The sequence below is a fragment of the Schistocerca gregaria genome, chromosome X (genome assembly GCF_023897955.1).
Source record: "Schistocerca gregaria isolate iqSchGreg1 chromosome X, iqSchGreg1.2, whole genome shotgun sequence".
NCBI classification, from domain to species: domain Eukaryota; kingdom Metazoa; phylum Arthropoda; class Insecta; order Orthoptera; family Acrididae; genus Schistocerca; species Schistocerca gregaria.
The window spans coordinates 629,642,787-629,667,218 of record NC_064931.1 but is presented as its reverse complement, the minus strand read 5'-3'; the positions used below and the strand labels follow the sequence as shown (position 1 = coordinate 629,667,218).

The 24,432-nt window shown below is 38.2% G+C and overlaps 1 protein-coding gene across 4 annotated transcripts in view; it reads left to right on the top strand.

Moving 5' to 3' along the window:
- LOC126297787 (membrane-associated protein Hem) overlaps positions 1-24,432 on the top strand; it is a 185,696-nt gene that overhangs the window by 122,187 nt on the left and 39,077 nt on the right. For all 4 annotated transcript variants that reach the window (XM_049988983.1, XM_049988985.1, XM_049988984.1 and 1 more), the window contains exons 14-17: positions 726-862; positions 6,601-6,848; positions 13,003-13,105; positions 18,998-19,226. In XM_049988983.1, the coding sequence (XP_049844940.1) occupies positions 726-862; positions 6,601-6,848; positions 13,003-13,105; positions 18,998-19,226 (717 nt within the window). The remainder of the gene's footprint in view (positions 1-725; positions 863-6,600; positions 6,849-13,002; positions 13,106-18,997; positions 19,227-24,432) is intronic.

Below are 24,432 nucleotides of genomic sequence, written 5' to 3'. Positions count from 1 at the left end.
CTTTTGACACCGAACTCCCTGGATTTAAACACAATAGAGAATCTGTGGGACCACCTCTATCAGGCTGTTTGTGCTATCCTCAACAGAGAAACTTAGGGCAGATGGCCACAGCAATTCTGTGGGTACCTTCCAGAACCTTGTTGACTCTCTTCCTCCATGTCTTGCAGCAGTCCGCACTGTGAAAGGTGGTTATTTAGGCTTCTGACAGGTAATCACATTAATGTGATTGGACAGTGCATAAAACAATTAAAATTTCTTCATCATGCTCTTGTGTGCACAAATTCTTAAAATGATTTGAGTTTGGAGTCCAGTTTGCCTTTGTTTGAAGATGTGGGGGATAACCAAGAAAGAAGCAAAAAATATGATGGAAAAGATCTCGGAATAAAGTATTAGTAACCAAATCATTCACTAATGAAAAGGAGGTTCTGTGAGCTCAAGAATAGTACAGTTGATTAAATTGGAGCAAGACTCAGATACATTGGTTACAACAGCTGATTCACTAACAGTCCATGATGAACTTGAAGAAATGAAATGATGCAACTTCTCCCAACAACACTAGATGTAATCTAAAGCTTTATCAAATTCCAGCTTTGTCTTGTAGGAAGTGTGAAAGACTGTTGATACTTGATCTCCCAAGACTTTTTCTTAGAAATTTGCTTCTTAGTGTATTTAAAACAACGTATTAACCTTTTAAAATTCTCAAAGTTTACGTTTTTATTTTTCAGCTACTTCCAAAACACTGTGCAATTTTAATATCACAGGTTGTAAACAGAAAAAAGAAAGACAAGAATAAGAAGAGTTCTCCAGAAATAGCCAAACCTGGAGTTGAAAGCTATCGAAAAACCAGAGAAGAACTCACCACGTAAGTTTTTTTTCCCACATTTATATGATGGAAATATTTTTTGCTGTCAGTTAGTAACCTGATGGTAGTTTCATTTTTGTATATAATGGTAAGAATATGGGTCACCCCTAGTCAATTAAATCTGTGAAAAATGTCTTTAATGTGAATAGTCTTTCTCAGTATTTTGGTGCTTTTTATGTTTCATGACATACAAAATTCAAAACTCGATAATCTTGAATGTCACACATTTCTAGTACTGAAAAAGTACCTGTTAGGAAATGACAACTGCTTGTGTTTTGACTGAAAACATGATTCAATTCAGTTGAACACAGTAAAGTGATATTACATTATTTAATCCATTATTACTAGTATCCCAGTTTTTGGAACATTAGTTGAAACACTTAATAAACCTGAAATATTAACCATCACTACCTCATATGTGTTATCGAAAATTCTAATTTTTTTGGTACATGAGACTTGTAACTTGTTAAAGTTTCTCAAACATAGTATATAAAGAAATGAGTCTTCTAATTGCTTGGAATTCCGTTGCCACACAGTCTAGTATATTGACTTTAAAATATGTTTAAACTAAGAGAGATTTACTGAAGAACTGATATTTGCTCACTAAGGACAAAGTTGCATACTGCTCAGTAGATTAATTTATACATAATGTTTTGACAGTTTAAACAAGATATAATTTTCCATTAAACTTCATCAGCTATAAAAATATTGTATTAGTGATTGTAATATATTGCAACAAAATTTAATAAGTGAGATCTTAATGTCTTGTGTAAACTAGACTGGATGAAATGAAAATTGAGTGCTACAAGAAACGGAAACCACATCTATGTCCAACTAATGTAAGCAGTAGAAAGTTTTCTCTAGACAAGAATGGACCAAACTCAGTCTAATGACAAATGGTCTAGCAAACTAAATGTAAATGTTTAAAAATGACTACAGACAAATATTTGTTTCATACTCAGTGCCCCTGGCATTTTGCAAAGTTAATTTGCAGACAGGTTAGTGTTTACAACCCTAAAATTATACATACACAGGTCAGTCGTCAGTGAGCTTGGAGTATTTACACTGAGGTGACAAAAGTCATGTGATACGCACATGTACAGATGGCAGTAGTATCACGTACACTAGATATAAAAGGGCTGTGCATTGGTGGAACTGTCATTTGTACTCAGATGATTCAAATGAAAAATTTTCCAACATGTTTCTGGTCGTGTGACTGGAATTGACAGTCTTTGAAAGCGGGATGGTAGTTGGAGCAAGATGCATGGGACATTCCATTTTGCAATTTTTAGGTAATTCAATATTGCAAGATCTGCAGTGTCAAGAATGTGCTGAGAATACAAAATTTCAAGCATTACCTCACCACAGACAAAGCAGTGGCTGACCGCCTTCGTGTAATGATGGAGAGTAGCAGCATTTGCATAGAGTTGTCAGTGCTAACAGACAAGCAGCACTGTGTGAAATAACCTCAGAGATCAATGTGCGATGTATGATGAATGTATCCTTTAGGTCAGTCCTGCAAAATTTGATGTTAATGGTCTGTTGCAGCAGACAACTGATGAGTGTGCCTTTGCTAACAGCATGATATTGCCTTCATCACCTCTCCTGGGCTTGTGAACCCTAGAGTCCTGGAAAATTATGGCCTGGCCAGATGAGTCCCGATTTCAGTTGGTATGAGTTGATGGCAGGATCTGATTGTGGCGGAGATCCCACAAAGCTATTGACTCAGGTTGTCAACATGGCATTGTGCAAGCTGGTGGTGGACTGGCCTGGCCAGATGAGTCCCTATTTCAGTTGGTAAGAGCTGATGGCAGGATCTGATTGTGGCGGAGATCCCACAACGCTATCGACTCAGGTTGTCAACAAGGCATTGTGCAAGCTGGTGCTCCATAATGATGTGGGCTATGTTTACATGGAATGGAGTGGGTCCTCTGGTCCAACTGAACTTATCATTGACTGGAAATGGTTATATTTGGCTACTTGGAGACCATTTGCAGTCATTTAATGATAGAATTTTTGCGGATGGCAATGTGCTATGTCACTGGGCCACAGCTTTTTCCGATTAGTTTGAAGAACATTCTAGACAGTTGGAGTGAATAATTTGGCCACCCAGATCATTTAACATCAATCCCATCTAACATTTACTGGACATAATTGAGAGGTCAGTTCATGTGCAAAGTCCTGTACCAGCAATACTTTTGCAACTATGAACAGCAATAGGCGGCATGGCTCAGTGTTTTTGCAGGGGCTTCCAACAATTTGTTGAGTCCATGCCACATACAGCTATTGCAATATGCTGGGCAAAAGGAGATTGAACCCGATATGTTGCCTTAATGTATCTATAATGTGCTTTCTTAACACTCGCTGACAGTTTCAAATTCATAAAGACCCCTTGGTTTCTTCCAAAAGTGTTTTCATAGTTTTGAGGTTCTAATGTTTTTATTACACTTTGAATTGTAGGAGACTGAAAATTTGGACCCAACTCAGACAGTGCAACAAAAAAGGGCTAGTTATAAGTTGTAGATAATAATTTTTTCATTACTAAACTGAGGCTATTTAATGAGAAGGAATCTGTCAAGTCTTTAATAACCCAGATATCTGGGTTTAGCTATGCTGGGGGATAGGTTGTCTGTGTCTGTACCAAAGCAATCTGCATGTCTGACAGCCATGCAGAGGAGCTAGGTTCAATTCCTAGTACTGCCAGGAATTTCTCCTTGGTGAGGGAACTAGGTACATCTACATCTACATTTATACTCCGCAAGCCACCTAACAGTGTGTGGCGGAGGGCACTTTACATGCCACTGTCATTACCTACCCTTCCTGTTCCAGTCGCGTATGGTTTGCGGAAAGAACAACTGCCGGAAAGCCTCCGTGTGTGCTTGAAAGTCTCTAATTTTACATTCGTGATCTCCACGGGAGGTATAAGTAGGGGGATGCAATATATTCAATACCTCATCCAGAAACGCACCCTCTCGAAACCTGGACAGCAAGCTACACTGCAATCCAGAGCGCCTCTCTTGCAGAGTCTGCCACTTAAGTTTGCTAAACATCTCCGTAATGCTATCACGCTTACCAAATAACCCTGTGACGAAACATGTCGCTCTTCTTTGGATTGTCTCTATCTCCTCCGTCAACCTGACCTGGTACGGATCCCACACTGATGAGAATACTCAAGTATAGGTCGAATGAGTGTTTTGTAAGCCACCTCCTTTGTTGATGGACTACATTTTCTGAGGACTCTTCCAATGAATCTCAACCTGGTACCCGCCTTACCGACAATTAATTTTATATGATCACTCCCAGATATTTTACAGAAGTAACTGCTACCAGTGTTTGTTCTGCTATCATATAATCATACAATAAAGGGTCCTTCTTTCTATCTATTTGCAATACATTACATTTGTCTATGTTAAGGGTCAGTTGCCACTCCCTGCACCAAGTGCCTATCCGCTGCAGATCTTCCTGCATTTTGCTACAATTTTCTAATGCTGCAACTTCTCTGTATACTACAGCATCATCCGCGAAAAGCTGCTTGGAACTTCCAACACTATCTACTAGGTCATTTATAATTATTGTGAAAAGCAATGGTCCCATAACACTCCCCTGTGGCACGCCAGAGGTTACTTTAACGTCTGTAGACGTCTCTCCATTGAGAACAACATGCTGTGTTCTGTTTGCTAAAACACCCAGCTGGTCTGATATTCCATAGGCTCTTACTTTATCAGGTGACAGTGCGGAACTGTATCAAACGCCTTTCGGAAGTCAAGGAAAATGGCATCTACCTGGAAGCCTGTATCTAATATTTTCTGGGTCTGGAAAGGGCTGGAAAGGGCAATTGAGGAGCTACTTGAATGAAAAGTTGTGGTTCCGGTTCTCAACAGCTGAGATAATGTGGCCACATGCTTCTCAATATCAATGATACCATTTGCAGAAAATGATGTGGCAGCCAGTTGACATTATATGGTCCATTGGGCTTGATCACAGAGTTTGAAATTCAGACTCTTAAGTAAGCTGTGGTCAGTGACAGATAAAGGTTACTATATAGTTAAAGAGAGCACAGATTTAATTTAGCCCACCAGGATAACAAAATAAATAAAAAGAATTACTTAGGAATACGGTAGATGACTTACTGAAAGGCAGAAGTGCTGCATTGTCAATAGCTTTCGGAATGGACTACCGTTTTCAAGCTTATAGGAAAATACAAACACGCCTGTCTCCCTACATTGTGCTCAGTCGATTGCCAGCTCTTTCCTGGCCTATGGTGAGTGTACAGGGGCACCCACCAGACCCCAGTACACTCACCCTGGGCCAGGAAAGAGCTGGCAGTGAGGGATCACCCCACCCCACCCCTACCTCACACCAGTACACTCACCATGGCCCAAGAAAGAGCTGGCAGTCGACTGAGCACAATGTATGGAGACAGACGTGTGTGTATGTGTGTGTGTGTGTGTGTGTGTGTGTGTGTGTGTGTGTGTGTTTTTCTCCTGCAAGGTTGAAAAAGGAAGTTCATTCCAAAAGCTAGCAAAGCTCTGTACCTTGTGTCTGTGTACCTGTCGATGACACAGCACTTCTGCCTTTCGGTAAGTCATTGCCTTTATTCCTAAATAATTTGTAATTCTCAATCAGAACTTTCCATACAAAATTTAAAGAAAACTAACTATAGAATGTGTGGAGATAACCACCCATTGTATACAGGTATTGAGTGATTTATATAACCATGAAAAGCTAGAACATGTTTATTTGCCAGTTTTCTACTCAATGCTTGCACTATACAGTTCGTGTGCTTGAAGTAATCAGTTAATGGTTATCTTCTTGTTTACGAAGCAAAGTAATGTAATGGTTAGCACACAGGACCTGTATGTGAGGACAGCCAGGAAAATCTCTGGCCAGTCATTGTGATAAGGGTTTTCCATGTTTTCCCCAAGTACACCAGCACTACAACTGGGATAATTCTTTTCTAAAAACCTTGTTTTCGACAGGACATTAAACACTGATGTGCCTCCCTGTCTTTTGTAAAGGACACCACCAATTTCCCTGCCCTTCCATTCTCCAATCAGATCTTGTGCTCTGTTTCTAATGATCTTATTATTGGGATGTTTAACTCTAATGTTCCTCTCTTCCTTGTGCTATCTTTTCACATTCTGTTGCTTGTACTTCACCCAAGATTTTTGAGTACCATATAGATAAATCTAAAAGTGTTTGATTCAATTCTGAGACAGAAGTTGGTAGCTGTGTGGAATGTCAGCCTTTTGCTTGTCATTTTCCTTCCTTGCTAAGGCATAATATGAATTTTCTTATGTTTGGATGTCAATAACAAGATTTAAAAACACAACAATTTTGTTAACAGTGTCATGAGATTATATGGTTAATGGATCAATAGGATCAGGTTGTTTCCCACACACAAGAGATGTGTTTATAAAGTACATTATATCTTTCTTTCTCATTAAAAATTATTTGGTTTAGGACATAACATGCATGCAGTTGTTGAGTAAATTCAATTGCAGGATCTTTAATGAAATATATTGTGTATGATATAGTCTCTGGTACAAGTTGTTGTGATAAAGTAATTTGTAATAGTACACTATACTACAGCAGACTTAAGTTAAAAAATTATTATAAATAAATACATTTTATTTAAATGTATTTTACAATTTGTATGGCCTATTCTTTTTGTACCACTGACTAAATTTTTCAATTATTAGCTAGAAAGTAAGAGTTACTGTAATTTTTATTTTTAGCATGGATAAACTTCACATGGCATTGACTGAACTATGTTTTGCCATTAACTATTGCTCAACCATCAATGTGTGGGATTACACTTTTGCACCCCGTGAATATCTGACACAGCATTTGGAAACAAGGTTTGCACGGGCACTTGTAGGAATGGTGATGTACAATCCAGATACCAGTGAAATTGCTAAACCTTCAGAACTTCTGATAAGTGTTAGAGCTTACATGAATGTATTACAGACAGTAGAGAATTATGGTGAGTAATGGTTTTTAACAATATTTACTTTTGTTCTTTGATCACTCTTGTCATCATGTACGAAACACTATAATGTATGCCACTTATTATCCTATATGTTTACCTTGAAGCAGATGAAGAACAGACCTCACTTTATGAGAGCTCTGCTTTTTTCTTTTTTGTAATTTTTGCATTATGGATCGTTTCTCTTTCAAACTTGTGTGGTAAACATATGAGTGCTGCTTGAAGTTTCAAAATTCATTTGGGAATTTGTCTTTTGTTCCATTTCCCCAGTGTGCAATAAACTGAGTCTGCTGTGGGTGTTGAGTTTAACTCATTTTCCATCCACTAATCTCTTTAAAATGTTTTTCATTTTATTAATTGTTACAATAAATCATTCACATGAATGTTCATTATTACCTTTTTGTATATTTTTCCCTTGTGTATGTTGTTCTTTTTTTACTGTATAAGCTAGTCTTTGACTGGTTTGCTTCTTTCTTCAGCTTTACATTGCTAATCTTTGGCATTGCATTGTGATAAATTGTTCCCTACATGCTCATTTTGCTCCACATTTGTAGGTCGATAATCTCCCATCCCCCCCCCCCCCCCCTTTTTTTTATCTGTACAGACGTGATGACAGTGCTGCGGAACCATCACTATCAGCACAATATTTCACTATACTAGCATATGATAACTTGACTACAAGCCCGGGAAGCTGAACCTAGGAAGAGGGAAGGAAACTCAATGTATGAGTCGGTGCATAGTGAAGGAGAGTGTCTGAAAACTGCACAGAGATGAGCACATAGTGCTTCCAATGTGAGCTACTGAATAACCTAAGCACTGAGTAAAAAGTATAATGTGAGACATAGAGCAGGTCCGAGGTAGTTGATGTCTGCATAGGAGCTGCCACACCAGGCCTATTGCTGCCAGCAATTAAACACCTGGGTCTGCAGCTCTGCCCAAACAATGTTCACACGCTCCCTCTGTCATAGCATTCTGCACTTTTCTGCTGCGATAACTGAGACAGCTCATCTGCATCCATCTCTATGTCTGCTGGCGGAGATACTAAATTCCTCCCTCCTGAAGAGGTCACTAAGGGTTGAAAATGGTGTGGCTTCTGCCGCAACCTCTTTCACAAAACCAGCAATGGCACAGGATTCTCCAGCAATGGATCAACCACTGAAGAAGACAATGCTGACACGGCTGGCTCCGTTGGAGGGGAGAAACGAGTAGTTACATTTCACTCCATGGAGTGTCTTCAGTACTTAAGCAATTGGCTACTCGTTGCCACCTGGGCTCCAATGTGACAGAACCGTACCAACTCCATACTGGGACCGAGGTTAATGGTTTACACAGCACAGAGGAATCCAAATAGGGAGCAGAGCACTCACAGTATGAAAATTCTGTTAACAGTCCGCAGACCACATGAATTTGACACCCTTTTGGTGAAGCCAGTCAAGAGGATGGAAAATGTGCACAGCCTGCAAAATGTACTTAGTGTAATAAGAAATCTTGCTCAAGGACTAGAGCTCCCACAGTTCTTGTGTGCCAGCAGGTTGACAGTGGCTTCAGTGTGCTTGTCCATAGGGACTAAGCTGTCTTTGTTAAGCATGTCCCAAAGAAAATACACTTTTGGGGGAAGACATCTACATTTTTCCAGTTTTCAATGAAGACTGTTCTCTAAAATGTGTTGGAAAAGTGCCTGCAGATTTTGTTAATGCTCCTCTCACATGGAAGCCATGACGCAGAGGTCATCATGGTAGTTGATGCAACAGGGAATGTCCTGACCCACCTGCCCAAAATATCCGAGATGAATTACTGATGCAGTTGAAATTCCAAATGGTAAACAATTAAACTGGTAAAGCCCCAAGAGGACATTGAGCAGTAAAAAGTTCTGAGAAGTGGCATCCAATGGCAATTGCAGGTGTTAATCGCACTGTTCGATAAGTGAAAAATACTGTCCCCTTGACAACTTTCCCAACAACTACTCCAGCTGTGCAATTCGAAACATTTTTGCGACACATTGTGCATTGACCTCATATTTAAAAAAGGCATACAGTGCTGTCTGACCTCTGAATCACCCTCAGAGGGGCAGCCCACTGACTAGATGAAATAGGAGAAACAATGCTGAGATCCTGTCAACACTGCAATTCAGCATTGACGTTGTTGTGCATTGTGAAGGGAATGGGGTGGGGACAACAAAATTTAGGTATTGCTGATGCCTTGTGGCTTGAATTTTTTGCCCGATCCAAGGTTTTCTCAAACAATTTGTTGTACAACTGCAGAAAAGAGTCCAAATCTTGAATGGGGACCACTTAAGATACTTTGTCAGTTATCTGGAAGCAAAAACAGATAAGATGACTAATCCAAAAATATTTTGTTCCAAGGATGTAGTAACTACTAACAATGTGAGTTGCTGATCAACGATCTTATAATGTGCAGAGCTGGAGAATCGCCCTACTGAAAGGAATACATTGTGTACTATAGGGCACAACTTGACATAGTGGCTGTTGCAATGCAGGCAACCCAAGAGCCTCTACGTACCTAATTTAGTTAGACTGACAGTTACTTCGGTCTACCTTAAACTAAATCAATTGTCCATCCACTACCAACATTAGCAAAATATGCTTGTTGTGATGCTTGTGGGAGGAGACAGGGAGTAAACTAGAGCCTCCAACAACTGTCCCTCAGCTCGCCGGCATTCACAAACTTTTGCCAAATGGCCTATTTTGTGGCATTCCCCACGCAAGTCATCTACATGGAGGCAGTTGTATCGGATGTGCACCAAATGACAATCAGGACTGTCAGTGTGCTTATAGAGTGAAAATGGCTGCAGAAGGGAAGCAAAGCTGAAAACCTGAAAAAGACGTGAACGGGAATTACGACACTGTGACTGACTTGTACCTGCTGAATCTGACGTGGACAAACACAGGCAGTACCATGATGGCACTGTACATGAATCACCAGCAGCTCATAAGAAGACAAGACCACATGGCTCACACCATGGGGCACTAGGGGCTGTTTACCAAGGACACCCCACTTGCCACCTGACTGTTGTTGTGCCGCTGCCCAAAGTTCATGTGATTCCACTGTCTTAGCAACTTTGGCTAAAGAGGTGTTCAACAAAGATGATGCCCTAGTTGTGACCTTGGGTTCGGGTATAACTGGACATTACATCCCATACTCAGTGAGTCCATATATGTGGTAGCACATTGGGGACATTCAAATCAACACTTGTGTGAGAGACTTTTTAGATAAATGATCCATACAGCATACATCTACCTCGGGTGCTTTTGGTGCTGGTTAAACTGTAATTGTGCTGCCACCATATAGGTCCGATGACCAAAATACTGGGAGAGTAATTGAAGAAGTTCCTCAAAATTAAGTTTCTTGGGCTTGGTGGAGGGCTTCAAATTCTGCAAGATTTTGCACAATACAATAACAAGACAGCCTTACCTGGCAGTGGAGTAAGAACTGGCACAGGTAATTCTCCCATCTTTCCGTAAACTCACTGAAGTCAGTGAAAGGTGTCAGGAAGAGACTCCTTTGCATGCACCTGGCCTCACCACCAATGCAGTGTTAGTGCGGAGCAATTTTGTGTTCTGTTTGAGCAGGTCTTGCATCTCCTCCTGCTGCAGCTTTTGTTGCTGCTCCTGGAGGGACTACTGCTCCTGCCAGCATTGCAAAAATGTTAGATCTATGGTGGCCACAATTTAGCATCATGAGAAGAGCAAAGCATCACACATGTAAGAAATCCTAGAGTGCCCCTTTTTCATCTGCACAGGTGTGACAACTCTGCGAAACAATTACTGTCTGCACAAAATATTACTGTGCTTGCGAATGATGGCACAAGTACGAATCCAAGGAGCTGAACCCGAGAAGAGGGAATAAAACTTAGTGTGCATGCGCATCTGTGGGGGAGCAAGTATTTTGAACATCACATAAAGATGAGCGTGGAGCAAACACAACATGACAGCATCAGTGACAGAATAAATTAAACACAAAGAAAACAGAGCATGGCCTGAGGCAAAGGTGAGGTCTGAAGTTATAGGTGTCTGTGTAAGAACTGCAGGGCCAGGCCTATTGCCACTGGAAAGTTAACACCTCAGTCGGAGGCTCTGCCTATACCACCCTTCACACATGCTCTCCATTACAGTGTTCTGCTCTATTCCAGTGTGATAATCATGCCAGCTCATCTGCATCCATCTTGGTGTCTGCTGGTGGGGATACTGAACCTTTGTTGCTATTAGTTCTTAATAGTGTTTTGTGACTTACTGGTTTTATGACGTCCTCTATACCCCTACACCAGCAGCAGTCATCAGTAATTTATTTATTTATTTTTTTAAATTCCTTTATTGATGCTACTAACTCACAAAGCCATAAGCTGAACAGGAATGCAGTTGCTACAGCTCTTCTCTTGTGTGCTTCCTTTGTTTGCAATTTGTTACAGTTCTCTTCAAAATAGTTATCCAGTTAAGTGATTTTCTTCTGCTTTTTACAGCAGAAAAAATATACCATCTTTTCTTTGTTTTATAAAACTTTTGTGTAGTGGAGATAACTCTCACTTCCCAATAGATGGACAGAATGAGTCCCCCAAAACTGAACAGGTAATAATCAGAGAAAAATATTTAATTGTTAATAGTACGTCAGGCTTGTTGCTGTGGTTCTCTTTGTAAGATTGTTATTGCTAAGTTGGGACAGGTGTTTTACAATGCCCTATAAGTGTTCACATGTCTACCCTTTTCTTTTCAGTTGATTTCAATTTTTCCATGCAGTTAAAATCCTTCATTATGTATCCTTGAAGCTCCTGAAAAATGTACAATGGATATCATTATTTTTCATCTTCAGTTGCGACTGAGCATGTTACTTATGTCAGTTTGATCCTTGAAGTTGTTTTGAAATTTTTCAGTTCATGAATTCTTTTTACGGAGGGATTCTTTAATTTTTTTTTATTATTTATTATATCCTCTACTTTAAGTATTAGGTTAAAATGTTTATTCATTAGAATAAACACATGGCACAACTTTTATGTAACTTATTTTTAAAAATGTATTAAGAAACAGACATTGGTGACGAGCTTTCGGCAGTACTAAGTGTATGAAATTTGTGTGCAGTTACAGAGTCTTTCTGACATCAGCTGCATTAGGTATGATTGGTGACACATGAAAATTTGTCTCGAACCGGGACCCTAACCAGGATTTCTAGCCTGTTGTGAGTGGTCGCCGTAACCACCTCTGCTATCCGAGCTTGCTTCTAGGACTGACCTAAACTTCCAAACGTCATACTGTCTATGACACCATTGCTTACAACTTTACTTGGACTTCTGCCACAGGATTTCAAGGAGACAATTACGATTGTCCTTTTGCCCATCGTTGCTTGTAATACGTATTTTTAACAATGTCTGAAGAAATAGACATTGGTGATGGTCTTGCAGCTGTACTAAATTTATTAGGTAATCTTCATACCAGTGCAGCTAATGTCAGAAAGATTCCGCAGTTGTGAATATATTTCATAAATTTAGTACAGTTGCAAGGTTGTTGTCAATGTCTTTTCTTCACACACTGTTAAAAATAAGTATTACAAGCCCGGATGGGCAAAATGATGATCGTCATACTAACATTGAATACGTTTGCCTCTTTGAAACACTGTCGTGGAAATCCATGTAAAGTTGTGAGCTGTGGGATTATAGACAGTACGACATGTGGAAGTTTGGGTTGGTCATGGAAGCATACTCAGATAGCAGAGGTGGTTAATGCAACCACACTCGACAAGCACGAAATCCATGTTCAAGTTCCGGTCTAGCATAAATGTTCATATGTCACCAATAGGTAATATCTTCATACCTAATACAGCTAATGACAGAAAGATGCTGCAGTTGTGAATACATTTCATAAATTTTGTGTAATTAATATGCACTTTTTGTGTTACTTATTTAGATACTTTAGCACTTTGCTAAACTGTCTTCGTTTTCCAGCTTAACTATGATAATATTCTCCTTCATTTGATCATATGTTTTCATTTTTATTTAGCCTACATCTTCTACCCATTTATTTGAATTATTTTGTTTTTTCACTGGCGTATATTTATGGATTTTACTTGTTGTAATGCTTAATATTACAACTTTATTGATTGTGACATTTAATGTATTAATTATGCTCATTATTATTTTCTGCAGTGCACATTGACATTACTCGAGTCTTCAACAACGCGTTGCTGCAGCAAACACAAAATATGGATAGTCATGGTGAAAAAACAGTGGCTTCACTGTACACTCAATGGTATGTATATTTTGATATGAGCCTTGTCAGCTTTTTTTAAACAGAAGCATTTTTCAATGAAGTACATATAACATTCCTGCATAAAATCTATGCAGAATGTTCAATCCTTAAAGAGCTAACTCTATTTTTTAATCACAAAATTTTATTCGCTGTTGTTGCATACTGACATAAAACATCATATTAATGACAGATGGCTAAAATTTGTGTCCTGCAATAAAAACACAAAACTGGCACAATAGTAATTTAATATTGTTACATATTCAGTCTTGGCTATCTTTTGTGACTCTAAAGCTGGCCATATGTATAAAAGTTGTTGAACCCTAAGCAGAAACAATAAGGCATGTGTCCTCGGAGTCCTTCACAGTGGCATTCTTCAGTAAAATCTTCTTGGTTTACAAGAATCAAAATCTCAAACTTTCAATAGCTATCTCCGCCATCATCATTGGGAGTTGAAATCACTCACTGCTGGGGCTGGCACGATGTTCTGCTTATATAGATGTCTAGGCATAGTTGTGTTATATGTAGTATGATTTTCCTGTGACCTTTGAGCTGACTTACTCAGATTAATCTATAGATTAATGTGAACTTCAAACCACAGTGTAGCACATTGGTGAATCATTGCCCAAGGTGAAGGAAATGATAAGTGACAGAAAGAAATTCTAGGACATTGGGAATGATAGTCTGATGGTTAACCACTAATTCACCAACCCATACTTACTAGTACTGAAAGTGAAGTGTACGAGATCAGGAATTAATTGTTTTCAATATTAATGCTGTTCCATGTTGAGTCTCACAACACTTACGAAGTACACTGTATCGCACAAGTACACTTATGTTCTGAAATGTGTATATTAAAACTAGGCAGTGTGCTGGGAAATTTTTTCTATCTTGTGAACTTAATGTAGCTGTTTTTCATTGGTAAAAGGCACAATATAAAATTTAGCATCAGTTATCCGTGTTACCAAAGTAGCCATATGAATCATAGCTGTGACCAGTGCAGTACATTTTGGCCAACCAAGATTTTAGAAGTCTTAAGTAGGACTTCAGTTACAAATGAGTTGGCTGGAAGTCTGTCTCTAGATGACCAGATTGCTTGCCACGACCTGTAGAAACTTCCTGACATCAGATAAAAACTGCGTGTACTTCAAAAAATTAGCAGGAGCTCAACTTCATGGTTAATCAATTTTGAAGCCAATGTGAGACATTTTGTATAGTTTAAGATCAAATTAAATAAATATAAAACCACTTTTACATTCATGGAATTAATGCTTTCCTACTATTTACAACTCCCCCCCCTCCCCGACCACTTCAGATCAATGTTAGTTTGGCACCCACTTTTACAGTTTTATAATTATAAATTTCACTTAATGAAAATGTTCCAGGGTGTGAAGATACCATTTTAAAACTGCTTGATTTTAGCAAGGCTTTCATTGTGGTTGATTTCGGTGTATTACTTGCCAAAATGAAACAACTAAATTTCTCAAACAGTGCAATACTGTGATTTGCCAGCTACTTCAAAAACAAATGTCAACAAATCAACTGTGCTTCGGAGAAGTGATTGGGAAAATATTGTTCTTTCTTGGAGGCACTTGGGGCTCTGTTCCTGTTCCAGTGCCTTTTTCATTGTATATCAGTCCTTCAGATACTTGTCAGTGGTACCCAATTAGCATTTCAAAAAACAATAAAAGACCTTGGCATAATTTTGGGTGAGCATCTAAATTGGGAAAAACAAAATTTTGCAGCTTGCAGGAAATCTCTCTCCTGCCTACATGCAATCGAGAAATTTAGAAAAATATTTCCACCTCAGATTAAACAAAAAGTAGTCTAGTCTTCAATCCTACAAATCTTTACTAATGTGACATTGTTCAACACGACACAAATAGTGTAAGATACGTGTGTGACATTCAGACGCTTGATCGTATCAGTCCATTCTGGATGTTACCAGATAGGCAACATGTGGAACTCATGCCGGTGCACAGTTTTCATGCTGAAATCTTGGCTGTCCGTATTTTAAGCCAAACGTCAGTATAGTCCCAACAGAAGAAAAGTTGGCAACTATAACCTAGAGCAGTGGTAGAGATTCTTGTGGATAATATACAAATTAGCTTCTAAACATTGCTGATGTAGTATGAAAATGTATGAACTATGTAGGAATTTTTGGGATATTACTTTACGGATTTCCAGTGAGACATTAACAAACAGTGCATAGTGTACAGGTTTTTTTGGCATATGCAGCGATTTCTAAGGTTAATTGGGGCCTAATAGCACAACTTAAATAACTGTGATTGAAATGAGAACCAGTAATACATACAAACATAATTGTCACATTGAAATGTGCCCTGGTTTATGATGTGTCAGTTAGGGTGGGACCTGTCAGCACAACTAAATTTAGCTGCACATTCTGCTGAATATCATGTCTTACAAATTATATTTCATTATGTCACCACATATCTGCATACAGGTAAAGTCGTGGTAACATTTGCAGAATCTTGGGACCTGTCAGTGCAGCTAAAATATAACTGAATATTCTGCTGAATATCACATTCTACAAAATTATATTTCATTGTGCCACTGCTTATCTTCATACAGGCAATGCCATGCCAACATTTATAGAATGCATTGGTTCCACTGTCATACGTAATGTGTCAACAATTCCCAACTATTATTTTACATTTTGCATATTTTTCCTTAAAATAATTTTTTTACCATACAACATAACATGTTTTATGATATGTTGTTAGATATAATTCTTACCTACAGTTTGGTGTCATATACATGTACGTAACATATGTTCAGGCCTTGTAATCAATTTTGGCTTCAGCTAAAATTTTAATTTAGACCTCAGAACTTTTGGATATGTTTGTGAACTAGAAAACAAGACAGGAAAAAATCACCAGAAACAATTGATAAATCAATAATTCTAATTTTCTTAAAACTTCCAGTGTGTTCATGCAATGTTAATCTTGTGTAAGGCCAAAGATTTCAAATTAAAGGTCAGTACAAATAACAGAATTGCTTATTGATGTTTTATGTTCCAGAATTTGAAACACGAACATCTGCTAGCATGAGTTTCTTAGAAGTAGATACCTTAGGGGTTGCGAAGCAACTCAAATCGCTTGATACGGGCAAGTCTTCAGGTCCAGATTGTATACCGATTAGGTTCCTTTCAGATTACGCTGATACTATAGCTCCCTACTTAGCACTCATATACAACCGATCGCTCACCGATAGATCTGTACCTACAGATTGGAAAATTGCGCAGGTCGCACCAGTGTTCAAGAAGGGTAGTAGGAGTAATCCATTTAACTACAGACCTATATCATTGACGTTGGTTTGCAGTAGGGTTTTGGAGCATATACTGTATTCAAACATTATGAATCACCTCGAAGGGAACGATCTATTGACACGTAATCAGCATGGCTTCAGAAAACATCGCTCTTGTGCAACGCAGCTAGCTCTTTATTCGCACGAAGTAATGGCCGCTATCGACAGGGGATCTCAAGTTGATTCCGTATTTCTAGATTTCCGGAAAGCTTTTGACACCGTTCCTCATAAGCGACTTCTAATCAAGCTGCGGAGCCATGGGGTATCGTCTCAGTTGTGCGACTGGATTCGTGATTTCCTGTCAGGAAGGTCGCAGTTCGTAGTAATAGACGGCAAATCATCGAGTAAAACTGAAGTGATATCAGGTGTTCCGCAGGGAAGCGTCCTGGGACCTCTACTGTTCCTGATCTATATAAATGACCTGGGTGACAATCTGAGCAGTTCTCTTAGACTGTTCGCAGATGATGCTGTAATTTACCGTCTAGTAAGGTCATCCGAAGACCAGTATCAGTTGCAAAGCGATTTAGAAAAGATTGCAGTATGGTGTGTCAGGTGGCAGTTGACGCTAAATAACGAAAAGTGTGAGATGATCCACATGAGTTCCAAAAGAAATCCGTTGGAATTCGATTACTCGATAAATAGTACAATTCTCAAGACTGTCAATTCAACTAAGTACCTGGGTGTTAAAATTACGAACAACTTCAGTTGGAAGGACCACATAGATAATATTGTCGGGAAGGCGAGCCAAAGGTTGCGTTTCATTGGCAGGACACTTAGAAGATGCAACAAGTCCACTAAAGAGACAGCTATATCACGTTATAGGGGAGAGAGTGTGGCAGATATGATACACAAGTTGGGATGGAAGTCATTACAGCATAGACGTTTTTCGTCGCGGCGAGACCTTTTTACGAAATTTCAGTCACCAACTTTCTCTTCCGAATGCGAAAATATTTTGTTGAGCCCAACCTACATAGGTAGGAATGATCATCAAAATAAAATAAGAGAAATCAGAGCTCGAACAGAAAGGTTTAGGTGTTCGTTTTTCCCGCTCGCTGTTCGGGAGTGGAATAGTAGAGAGATAGTATGATTGTGGTTCGATGAACCCTCTGCCAAGCACTTAAATGTGAATTGCAGAGTAGTCATGTAGATGTAGATGTAGATAACGTTTATGCTTAGCAAGTAATTTCCCATCATTTACATCTTCTCCACATTTTACACATTTTTTTTTTTTTTAAGTTTAAAAGAATGGTTTTCTGTATAAACTCTCCTCCTCTGTCACTGCTGATTTTTTTCCTTTGCTGGAGAGGCATGTTGTTGCATTATGTTAACTTTATTGGTATGGTTTTGACTGACTCATAGCATAATTATGTAAATTGCATTGCCATGGGAGTATTTCTTATGATCCATGATACAACTCCAGGTCCAGATCTACAGATCTCATGCACGCAAGAATCATGACAATTCAGGTTACAAGTGAAGCAGTACATGCTGAATCTTAAGGCTGTTAAACGTAATTGAATATTACAGATATTATGTGCTAAATAAAAGTTTTGATCTTACGTTTTATAATATTTTAAATTAGTATTGGAATTGTGAAATAGTGTACAATGATAGCCCAAATGTCTTAAGTATGGAAACACCACATACCTTATCATTTTCCAGGACATTTGTTACTGTCTGTCTTCCCACTGAATTTTATTAATGTATCTTTTTGTTATTTCTTAATTGTTAGCATAACCACAGTCAGTGAAGACAGAGTTCACTCTTGTACAAAAGTGTTTACTAGTTTACATTCAGTGACAACCTGTAAGTGTACAGTTTTTAACCCTTTTTTTGAAAATTATATTCCAAAGAATGATATTTTCTTATTAATGAAAAAAAAAAATCCTGTATCGAAACAGTAGATAGAGGCGTATAGAGACAGCTGTTGGAGCTTAACATAATATGTTATAAAATTTGAAAATCACCACTAATAAAATCCTGCGTATACCATGCACTGGATTTTGACTAAAATACTCTGAAACTTGAAGCCATTTTTTAGTTTCTGTGTAGCTATGAAGCCTAACCATGATCTCGCAACAATTTCCTGTGAACATAAATCATGGAGGAGCTGGCTGTGAATGTATGCATCTCATACCACTGGTGAGCACTTGTCACTTTCTGAGCTGCTAAATTCAATGTCAGACTCAGGATCACTACAGTGATTCTTTTTCAAAAGCATTACTTAAGTGTAATGTAGGAGACAGTCTGAAAGCTGATGTTTTGTTGTCAAGTATACACAGCTGCACACAGTAAAGACAATATCTAGGAGCAACCATCTCAACCAAAACATGACAGTCAGGCTATATATGGAGCACCAGATGCTCTCTAGTGGCCAAACACGTAACTATCGGTGCTGAAACGGATATAAGCAGGATTTTATTTTTTTGAAGGTCGCTTCTTAATCTACCTGAGTATACTTTGGATTTTATAAAAACAAGATACCTCAGGGTTTGATGTTAAGCAGTTAGACAGAATTTTAGCATTTTTGTTTGTTTTTAAAAATAGTCCTGTTGTTACATTTTACAGGTATTCTGAGGTTTTATTGAGAAGAGTAAGTGCAGGCAATATTTGCTTCTCCAATATTCAGCGTGCTTTTGTTAGCCTGACAGCAGAAGGTGCAATTCCATTTAATGCCGAAGAGTTTTCAGACATAAATGAGCTACGAGCATTGGCTGAATTAATAGGCCCTTATGGTATGAAATTACTGAATGAGACTCTTATGTGGCATATTGCCAGTCAGGTACAAGAGCTGAAGGTAACTATCTGAATTTGTTCTCTTAATCATAGTTATTCAATATGTAATTTATTGAAATCAGATTTAAGAAGTGTGTGCATTGTAGAGTTATCAGCAGCTCTTACATTCAAAAATCGTAGAAGTTTCTGGCTGTGAAAGTTATCTGTATTCCAATTATGGATGTTTGGATTCATTACTATAAAACTTTATTTCACTGATGATATGAGAATTTGTTTCATCCTGTGTAGGAAGTTCATCCCCCTAATATCAGATATCTTGAGACCATGTTGGCAGCACAATGAGTTTTCTGTGAATCAGGAGCTTCCTTCTTGAGAGTGAAACAAGTTGTCCAGAGCAGAATATTACCATTTTCTTGTTGATGGGTACAAAGAAGGTCAAGCACTAGTTTGACATCTTCCAATTTTCCATAGGGTGAAGGTGGGTACCAGAAATGGATCTCACTGTTAGACTGACAATTCCTATTCGTGTGGTCCTATTTGTGATACTCACAGATGGTTTTTAACAATTTATTTCTACATGTTTAAGCATATTTTGTTGTTTATGTTTCTCATTTGTGGTATTTCTGAGTATATGCCCTCAGTTGAAAAAATATTCTTGGATTTTTTATCACATCCAGTGAGTATACATCCATGAACTTTTGGCCAAGTGCTCCTCAGTCTTTGTCAACTGGTAACTGATTGCCTCATCCTTCTGTAGCCATGTTACCATCTGCAATGTCACTGGTTCTCAGTCTCAGTCCATCACAATATAAGACAGTGTTTTTGTTCCGTGTCAGGTATGTTATCTTCAGCATTGTGATGGCCATGTTCCACATTGTACTTACATCCAATCCACCTTCTTTATTGAGAGTGTTATTAGATATTTATATCTCTCTTAACTTTTTTTATTGTGCTATCCCAGAGACTATTATACCTTGTAATAATAGAGGTATCACTGAACACAGCATTATGTTTGTTTTCAAAGCAGTTTGAGCCACAACTAATTTCTCTGTGTAGAGTAGTTGCAGACACCTCTCATGATTAATCCAGCATTGCTGTATGATATGCATGGTTTGCTTGACAAAATACTGTCTGCATGTATACAGTACTTTGGAAATGGTGAGCATTCTGAGATCTACATTATCTTTCACAGGCCTCATGAGTTGGTGTGTTTTAACTGGAGGTCTGAAGATTGATTTGATGTTATTTCTCTTCAGCAGCTGGCCAATCTCCCCATTCATAAACCACATAATGACAAAAAAATCTTTTTTTTTAATTTTTCCCCTCAGGGGCATTTTACTTTCAGACACCTCCTGAAATTAAAACTTATTTGCTATTTTTTTGTTTGCCTGCCACTTCGAATTTTTCATAATTTTTGTGACTTGACTCTCATTAGTTCTGCAAATCATCCCTTCTTTCATGTTTATAAGTTGAAATACCTTTCTCAGGCACTTGAATTTAGAGAATCAAGTGTTTATATACATGCAGAAGAAAATTTCCACACCAACAATCTTTTCCTAGTGTAGCTTTATATCTTCTGTTAATCCAGTCTGAAATGAACTCCCACAATCAAGTCATAATTGAGTGTCATTGGTGGAGTATAATATGAACAATCTCTTTTATAGAAAATCATATTATAAATGAAACAAGTCTGCCATTAACTTTAGCCAAAACTAAACATACATGGTGATTCAATTTCATATCTGTCAGTTATCTTTGTTACATGGTTGGCTATAGTTGGGCCTTGTTAATGCTATAGTGAAGTGCTACACTTTCCTATGCAACATTTTCTGCATTCCGCTTCTCTATATTTTTAACTATTTGTCAACCTTTGTACAAGGTTAAAATATCACCGAGAATCTCAATCGTCAAGTTTTCCTGGCACTAATTGCTCAGTAAGGTTTCAAGAATGTAGGTGAAACAGATTAATTTTTTATCCACATAACTCAGCTATGGAATGTCTAACTATCTTCTGAGTTGAAAGTTAAAGTATGATCACTCCATGCGGTTTATAAACCTGCAGACTGTGCCAATGAACATGCAGCCACCGACTTTTAACAGATGAAGAAACGTAACTCAGGAGTGTCAATGGGGGCAGGAGGATGCTATTGCCTTTAAGAGCAGACAACTGAAAGTAGCAGATCTCACCCATTATCCAAATCAAAACCATCTGTGCAGCCAAGTAAATTCTTCACACAATGATATTATAAATCCTCTTTGATGTCAGAATTGCAGTAAAAGAATTTAGATACCAAAAATTGTATATTGTCATCATCTCAGTTAAGTGTTTGGTCATTACTGATTTATCCGAAGCTTCACAAAACTGCACTGTCAATATGCCGCACACTTCTTGAACAATATGTGTTGTTCGCTTTACATGTTATAGACCTTACTTACTTGAGATATTGTATACACCTGTCTTTTTAAGCATCAGATCATCCTTGAAGCAATCAAAAAAAAAAGTAGTGTTTCTTGGTGCTGGTCAAAATGTTACTTTATTGTTATGTTTGGTTAAGATCTGAACTATTTTGGCAGAAATACTCCTTACATCTGTTAGGATTTTTTTTCACATATAGTAGGAAATCCATCATTTTAAACCTGTCCTCTTTTACTTATTGGTCTGTGTTCTGTTTGAACAGGAAAACCTTACACATTTTGTTTGACATGTATCAATTATACTATCATTAAATACTCTCTTAAAATGTGCAAGTTCCTCATATAGGTGGCCCTTAACAGCAGTAATGTATGTCTTTTGTACAGGTGGCTTGAAGGCGTGATAAATTTCTTGTTTCAGATACAGTTTGAGTAGGCTTGCAGTAGAGTTCATGTTGTGGGGTGCTTTCATTTTTGCAGCAAACTAAGGCAAACAAGTTAAGAGGCATCCATCCTTTTTTATCTCCACAGTAAATCGTATATTTCCATCAATTGAACTGAAATGGTTCAAGAACTGATATATTTTTTCATTGCCATGGGGTCACTGCTAAACTATCACCCACATACTCCTGAATACACTCATGAACAATCGAATTAGACACAGCAATTTACTTGCATGTTGTAGCCCCTTTCACCTTTATAGTGGTTCTGGGAAGCTATTCAAATCTATGATCTCTCAACTGCCAACCTCATCTCACAGAGAATGGAAGATTGGTAGAAGCTTAAGCTAAGGCAGGCACATCTCCCTCCATGGTATACAAGATGTACCATATAAGACTGAAATCATGTTAGCTGGAAGGCCACACAAGCATCCTCATGCCCTTGAAGTGTTCCTCAGATTATTCTGACACAATTCAGGAGTGCTGGCATGAAACATTGTCTTTCTATAAGCTGAAGGTTGATCTCCATTATCAATGGGCTGAATACTGAAAGTTTAGTTATGTTATCCTCATATCATACATGAGTTTTTCTATTGAAATAGGTAAAATATTCACAAACATAAAATGAAAGTCTTTTATGAAAATGGTTACTGGTGTTGGTTACATGAAGGATGACATGATACTTTGCAGGGAAAGAGTATACAAGAGAGTGGAGTGAGAGTGGACTATTGTGTGCCAGACAAAAAACGTACATTGTTCCTTAATCGAACATGAGTGATACACACTCCTGCTGGAGACCAGTAAATCAATGATGGCTAAATACTGCAATGAGATGGGCCCCTCAATGGATTATTGCAGTATCTAAAATTTTTCAGCCACATCATCATGTTGGGATTGTGACAATAAGGATGCGAACTCCACGTGGCAAAGGATTTACTTAACTGTGGTAGCAGCTTCAATTTATATTGTGCATAGAATCCACCAGTTTCGAGTAGACTGTTGTCAGTAGATATTGCACAGGACTCTCGTCAATGCTGCTTAAACTTGTGGGCCCACATGGTGATCGTAAGTTCTGTTATAAGAGGGTTGACAGGGACCGCATGTCTCTGCTGCCTGAGTGACTTCTCTTTAGCTGTTAATCTGTTGCTGTATGCACATTAGTATTGTCAGCGTGTTTATAAAGTGGACACGAGGACTGCATTGTCAGTTTTTAAACTTGGAAGAGAAGCAGATATTTAACAGTTTAAATATTGAGATAAAACTGATTTCGCCTATGTCATTTGACTGGGTGATTGTGTAGTGCTTACTCTTCCTTACCTCATCTGAAACTTTTGCACAGGTCACTTAATCACGTGTAGAAATCAAAGGTGGTAACTAATTAATATATGAGATAAAGGTAGTCACTCTGCCACATTTCCCGGGCAACACTAAAATTTAGTGTTGTATCTGTTAATGACACACAATCTCACATAACATGCTTTGTTGGGCCTATCAGTTATGAGTCAGTCCAGTGTCATATCTACCTAAATATTCCATATGAATTTGTTTTCAGTTGTATATGTCATTGCTGTACTGATTGAAAAGCATTTTAAAAGCCAAGTAACTTCCAATCCACCTATTTCCCTTACCTGTATGATTATTGGAATAGTGCTAGAAAGGTGGATTGCATGAAATTTTGTAACCTCAATGATTGCCATGCAGAGTACCATTTTATTAGAGGTTGTTCATCAGTACTAAACTCAAAGATGGTCTAGAGTTTTCAGATAGATATAAATGAGCTGAATAATGCAAATGTTACTGAATCTACTGGGTCTTTTCGCAATGCTTCTTATACTGTGAACTTGATATAGGATTAATAGAATATCTTCATGTAAAGATATGTCCATGTTGTAACAGATATAAATGAAATATTATGAAAACACTAGCTTTTGCAGCTGATGTATCTTCTGCTAGCAAATTTGGGGGAGGGGGGAATTCCTTGTCGTATTAATCTGCGGTGTCTCCCTTGATATGGAATTCTGGGTGACTGTATTTTTCAGTCCGTATGTAATTGTGCATCTCTATGCCCTTCTCTGTCTTATATCCAGCAAAGAGCAAAGAGAGACGAGTTGAATTCCCTCTCATCTTTGCCTAGTATTTATCCCTTGACCTTGTGCTTTGGTTCAGTTTACTACTTAATTCTCTAGCACTGCTCACAGTTGAGAGAGAATGTGACTCAGTCTCATCCACTATGCAGATTTAGGTCTTCTGTGCTTTCTGTAAATTGTTTAAGGTGGATGCTGAGATGGTTCCTTTCAAATGGATGTGACTGATTCGCTTCCCTGTGCTTGCCCAATCCGAGCTTCACTTTCTAATCTTGTGACCATTAGTGGGTTGATGACCAATAATCTTTCTCCCATACTTTGTCATTGAGCA